General features: G+C 47.5%; 1 protein-coding gene across 1 annotated transcript in view; it reads right to left on the bottom strand.

Annotated features, from left to right (window-relative positions):
* Positions 1-1,223: 1,223 nt before the first annotated feature.
* Positions 1,224-6,677, bottom strand: part of LOC144936571 (plakophilin-1-like) — a 42,012-nt gene continuing 36,558 nt past the window's right edge. Inside the window, exon 14 of the mRNA XM_078863779.1 lies at positions 1,224-5,085. Coding sequence (XP_078719905.1) covers positions 4,972-5,085 — 114 coding nt within the window. The 3' untranslated portion in view covers positions 1,224-4,971. The remainder of the gene's footprint in view (positions 5,086-6,677) is intronic.

Below are 6,677 nucleotides of genomic sequence, written 5' to 3'. Positions count from 1 at the left end.
ATTACCCTGTCAGCCAAGAAGCTCTTCAATCGGGTTTCATCGACAAAAAACAACACCGCTTCTCCGACATACGCAACAAGTCGCAGTAAAAGCAAATCAATAATAAACAATAACAGATAAGAGAAATAAAAAATAGATACGAAATCACGATCGCAATAGAAACGTTTTCCTTTTTTTTTAAAGAAATAAATCAAATATACGGGGGGTCAGCAACCAGCAGCTCCGACGCTGCATGCAGCTCTTCAAGGGACTGCTTCGTAACGCTCTCTATTAAGGACGCCCCACCGTCACTTGTATTCACCACAGAGTGCATTGTGGCTCTTGAAATATAGTTTTTTTTATTACCAAATTCTAAACAATTTTTTTTATCTCAGTGTGACTTTGGGTTTCCGGTCCCTTGCCCCCGTATACGGACGTCTCGACTCCGACTGCGGCAGTCACTCCCACCCAACCGGTGACAGCATCCACGATTAGTCGGGCAGAAGGAAAACCTGGCACGGAGGAATTCCTGGGGGAGTGAACATATTGTTTGGCAGTTTATATCTCTCAGATGGTGTACCACGTAACCTCGGTGTTGTTTTTGCATACCTCTTACCCTAGCCCCGTATTGTAATGGTTGGGAGACTGAGCTGGAGCGGAGGATTGATGGGTAGGTAGGTGAGTAGGTGTATGGATAGGTAGGTGAATGACTGTGTAGGTTGGTCGGTCAGGAAGGTAGGTAGGTGTTTAGATGCGTAATTAGATGTATAGGTAGGTGAGTGTGAAGGTACGTGTGTGGATATGTGGGTGAGTGGATAGGTAGGCGGATGGTTAAGTGGTTAGGTAAGTACTATGTAGGTAGGGATGTGAGTGCGGGGGTAGTTGGATGAGTGGATATACGTTTAAGTAGGTAGGTAGTTAGTTACATTTATTTTGTTTAACCAGGGGTAGAACTCAAGAGAGGGTAGGTATGTGGTTAGGTATGCGTGTGCAGAGTTAACAGGGCAGGCAGACAGCCTTGGAGTGACCAAACATTGACTAAAATTCACACAATAACTTAAATTGTGATGTGTGCAACATGCACCTACGACCTTGCGTGACGACAAACAAAACACCACAGCGGGTATAAACACTTTCACGAGGTCACATTCGTCACTCCCTCAATACCGCCACACCGCTCCACGCTAGCCGTCGGCAGAGACCATTCACGCAGAAGACGCGAACCTTAACATCTTTTTTGACGACTTTATTTTGCTTTTTTTTGTTTGTGTGCGTAAGCCTACAGAGCGACGCGGCGTCGCGGGCGGTCACGGCGGCGCGTTTTTAAGTACTCAGAACGTCAGCCCCAGGTTACAAACGAGACATCGCCGAATCTCAAAGGGCCTCTCGCCTGGCTAATGAAAGGGAGAGAAGCGGGCACTTAACAAGATGCGTAGGAAAACCAAGCCCGTAGCAACAACAACAAAAATTATAATCGTAAAAGGCTTTTTTTCATGCCAGGAACCCAGGCACTATGACCAGACATTGTAAAATGTCCGCATTGTCACACACACTCACATTCTCAGAGCAGAAAGGTAAACTTGATAACGAACTGCCAATCACGTGCACACGCGAGTGTGTTTTAAGCCAATCGGATCAGTGTTGGAACATCGATCCCCATAACGAGGCTTGTACAAATGTAACTTTTGTAATTCGGTAAAATTTCAGGCAGGGGTCTTTCCCGTGATCGCGATTCCTGTGCATCGTGGCCACTGGCGATGCCGACCATCATTTTTCGTGTGCATTCGATTAAAAAATATGTATCCACCACGCGAGCGACTGTCATTGCTAGCACGAGATTGGCTGCACGCCCTCCTTGACGGAACGCGAAAATTAAACAGTTTTATTTTCTGACTCAGCCATTTAAATTAAGGCTGAAAACCTAGATCTAAGCTTTAACAAGTCATAACAATGATTACGCATACACCTTAAAATATCGGTAACATGCTTTACATTTGATGTTTAATTGACTTAAAGTATATTTTGCGACATCTTCATACAATTTACTCTTTTTTTTAAGCAACTCGGGAAGCTACATTCCGAGATAACCACACATTTAACTATAAATAATGTCGAGTTAATGGGTTCCATTCCCATTGGGTTATAGGTAATAAAAGGATACCTCTAGCAGAGCATTATGGGACCGTCACTCCCAACCATCATTTGCATCCCGTCCCTTCCATTGCCATTCGCTTGAGCTGCCCTTTAAATACTGAGCAAGGCTCCTCTGTTGTAAGTTAAGGCTTTTAATTTGAATGCGGTTGATAAAGATTGGACTTGTGTGTAGTGTGTGTTTTTATTCCTGTGAGTTCAGTTCATCTTTAAAAAGAAACAATAAACCTCCGCCTTGACTTACCCACGAGCGAATTCGATTGAAACACACCATCGGGAAAAAAATGTCAAAAATAGGTAAATAAAACACAACTCGTCAATATTAATTCATCAATCGATCGACTAATATTATAGACTCCAGCAGGCATTCAAGGCACGATAGTGCTGTATGCGCCAATGACGACCCGACCGTTCGGCCCCCCATGTGCACTCGTTAGCGAACGCCTAATTAATTCTACATTGCGTCTGCGAACCCGGAAAGGCGTCTAAAATAATGGTATAATCTACGCGCAAAAGAAATAAAACCCCCGGGGGTAAAACGAGGCAAAAATGAGAAGCAAAATTTTTTTTTATCTATGAAAGAGCTAACTTACTTTACGAGACAGATAACATACGCAACGTATTTGACTCTCATTTTTTTTTTTTATAAAACTCAAATATTATTTACCGAAGCAAAACACCAGCATTTAGTACTTATAGTCATAATATATTTTTAAAATCATACCCATCCTATCAATGAGACGACACCTGTGTTCCTACTCGTTACAGACACACACTCCGCTACCACCGCACGACGAGATGCGCTCCACTCTTCCCGCCGAAGCGTCTTCGGATTGTGCCGTGGTGGTGTCATTCGGCACGATGTCCGACGTTTCGCTCCGCGTGTTGAGAGCTTCTTCAGGAAACGTCGGACTTGGCGCCGGATAAAACCAACATCGGCACAACCCGGAAATACGAATCGTCGTTGCTACGCAGCACAACCGCGCAAAATCCTACGCAGTAGCTTTAGTTTTCTGCTTACTACACTGCCCGCATTATTAATATCTCACCATTTAAGCTCTTTATTGTGAATTACATGATACGCTCACCCCTCCCCCACTCTACCGATATGTTAAAGGTACCTGTCTACCACAGCCATCCCCGCTCAGCAGTGTCAGTGACGGCGGAACGATGGGCCGCATGCGGAGGTAACGGCACGTGTGAGTCCACTCACGGCGCACAATGACGGAGGGCCTGTCTCTCTGCGATGGTCCCCTGTCCGGGCGGCTTAATTCCTCGCCGAATATTTTGCCCATGGTGGCTGGTCGAGTGGAGAAGCTGGGCACGTGAGCTAGGAGCCGTCGCCACGGCGAGAGGTGTGACTGGATGTGGTGTTGCCGGGTGCGGGGAAAGATTTTCACCGACCGATCTGGAGAGGCTCGGCTGCAATGAAGCCTTGTTGCTTTTCGAAACCGTGGGCAAAATCGAACCGTTGCGTGGGAAGTTCTTGAACAATAGCGGAGGAGAGGTTCGACGATTATTACGAGCGATCGTTCCCCTGGCGATTCGATGAATTGTCGCATTTAAGAGTAACGATCCTGTTCAAGAATCAAGCCAGGGGCTCTTGATCTATTCGCCAAACTTATCTGGTCCAGCATTGTTTTGTTTTTGCTTTAATCCCCGTGAAAATGTAAAACATTTTTTTCGCAAAAACGATTCTATAACAGAATTGCGAACAGCAGCAGGTACGCGAGCGTCTGAGATCGATGTACATTTAGAGACAATGGACATCCATCGCCACCGCCGCCACCAAAGATTTCCGTGCAAGGCGTTGTTTCGTGAACTTTGACTCACCACTTGGCCCACGTCAATTACAGATTATTTTCTTTGCTCTTTCACTTCCACACACAGGTGCATGAATTCCCACTCCCTCACGACGACAATCGCTAGAAGCCTCGCCTACCCTGGCACCTTTTGACGTTGCATTTTTTTTCCTTTCAGGGTTTTTTTTTGTTATAATCAAAAAAATGTTTTTGAAAAATAATCGTTTGCCGACTTTTGTCAGCAAGGAAGGTGCTTTATAAATTTTCGTAATGCTATCTGTTGTACAAATTGTAAAAGAAACACTGTTTGCATCTACAGCTATGATGTCCATCCATAACTAACAGCCATTAAAAAAATATACAATGCGTGGCTTTCAGCAGAAAACTAATCAAACCTCTAACCCTCTGCCAAAGCCTGCAAATAAACTCTCCCCTCCTTAACAACAATCATCCGTAACTCTCCCACTGCCTCACAATGTTTTTTATTAACTCTCCCATGTGTTTTGGGGGTCGTGCCGCGGTGCTGTTTCGGCACGATGTCCGACGTTTCGCTCCACGTGCCGGGAGCTTCATCGGGGAAACGTCGGACGTCGCCGCCGCCACGTAAAAACACGCGGCACGACCCGGAAACGGACCGGAGAGAGCCGCGAAAACCCCACGTGGTGCTGGCGCCTCTCAAAGCCGAGTCAACCCTCTCCTAAACACCCGCCAAGTGAGAATGGAGCGTTCCACGCTTGTATGCGTTATGCAAGAACCGCGACTGTGCAGCGGAGGGGGGGGGGGATCATCTATGGACTCTTGAATCTGCGGGGGGTGCACCGAAGCGTCTCGCGCTCAGGTGCCGATCGACACGGCGGCACCGCCCGTGTCGCGTCGCCGCCGCTGCTACTGCCCTCTTCGTCGCCGCTGCTGCTGCTGCTGCCCTCTTCGTCGCCGCTGCTGCTGCCCTCTTCGTCGCCGCTGCTGCTGCTGCCCTCTTCGTCGCCGCTGCTGCTGCCCTCTTCGTCGCCGCTGCTGCTGCTGCCCTCTTCGTCGCCGCCTAGTACCTCAGCGTACCGTCCTGGTAGCGGTCCGAGTTGCTGTCCCGGCCGTACAGGTTCTGCACGGACCTCACCGTGAAGTTGTTGATGAAGTCGTCCTTCTTCAAGCCGTCCTGCGGTAGGCGCGAGAGCACGAGGGCGATGTCAGCGGTTGGGGGAGTTTGGGAGTGGGGCACCCACGGTGGGGAGATGTTATCTCCCTCGCCAGGTATGCGGGAGGTCGTGGGTTCGATCCAAACCCTGACACCTGCTCGATATTTGGAGTTTGCGTGTTCTCCCCGTGGTCAAATGGATTTTTCTCCGGGTCCTCTGGTTTTTCCCTCCACAATTAGAGACATGCTTTTAGTTTCATTATCTACTGATATCACTTCCACGTGATAAGCCACTTAGTTGAGCTTTGATTTGGAGCCAGATCACTTCTAAAAAAAGCTAATAGCTCAATGGGCTTTACCCGGTAAATAAAAGTTTATTTCGTATAGAGTGGCCAGAAATGTCGCTAAAGTCTTAAACGATGCTAAAAGACACGTGGATAGGACATTACAATTTGATTTATATGTGTACATTTGACATTTGTGGAAACGTAAAATAATTCCTCGGGCCGTTTAATTTACATTAGGATTCTTAAAATTAATGTGAATAAAATGGATGAAAAATCAAAGGTCAGCAGGTGCAAGCCACATCTCTACTGTAAACTTTACAATTATTTTTTTCATCCATAAACTTTTGTCTTGTACTATGGCCACGCATTTATCTGGCCATACTTCGCCACGCTAATCAACGCGGATTAGAGAATGTGCGCTGCCCCGAACTGAACTAAACAATTTTTATGTTAACAGGTAAGGCCCACTAAGCTCTGTAACTCTTTATCTAAAGCTACCCGGCTATCACAATTGATAGCTCAACAAAGTGGCTTATCAAGTGGACATTTTCATAGCAGCCAAATACTCCAAACGCATGTTTCTAAATGTCAAGGGAAAAAACCGGAAGACCTGGAAAAAAATCCACACGACCACAGGGAAAGAGACACACAAACTCCAAATAACCAGCAGACGTCAGGGTCGGGATCGAACGCACGACCTCCTGTATACCACGTGAGGGAGTTGTCATCTCACCACCGCGGCGCCCGTTCTGGTATCACTCGCCAGGTTCCGAGCGCAATTGCCCCCGTACAACAAACAACAAACGCATCAAGTTCGCTTCTCAGACACGCGGAACCACGCAGGCATCACAAGATCAAGAGCCGATATCAATCGATGGAGCTGCGCCTCGTCACATTCCTAACCTCAGCACAGTGACAAAGCATACCTGCGTGCGTATGCAACTATAGAGAACCGATTGACAGATAAGCGCGCCTCTGTGCGCGACAACTGATGGGGGGGGGGGGGGTGGCCGCTGATAATCATTGCCACCTGGTAGCCGAATCCTGCCATGAATTCACAGGTGCGGCCACACCTGTTTTTCTCCCGACTTGGGTACGTAGCCAACCGCACTAATGGGAGGTGCGGGATGCTGATCGGAAGTGCAGGAGGCATTCGTACAGACGTCCGTCTGCCCGTCTCTTTTCCACTGCACAATGCTAAGCAGCCACCGAGTTGTTTCCCCCCACTGTTGAACCCGAGCCATGTCGCTTAAGTCGCACACGCATACTGCCGTAAGTCACACACGCATACCCACGTAAGTTGCACACGCATACCCACGTAAGTCA

This window comes from Lampetra fluviatilis, chromosome 16 (assembly GCF_964198595.1).
Source record: "Lampetra fluviatilis chromosome 16, kcLamFluv1.1, whole genome shotgun sequence".
NCBI lineage: Eukaryota > Metazoa > Chordata > Hyperoartia > Petromyzontiformes > Petromyzontidae > Lampetra > Lampetra fluviatilis.
The sequence above is the reverse complement of the archived record's forward strand: the minus strand, read 5'-3'. Positions and strand labels throughout refer to the sequence as shown.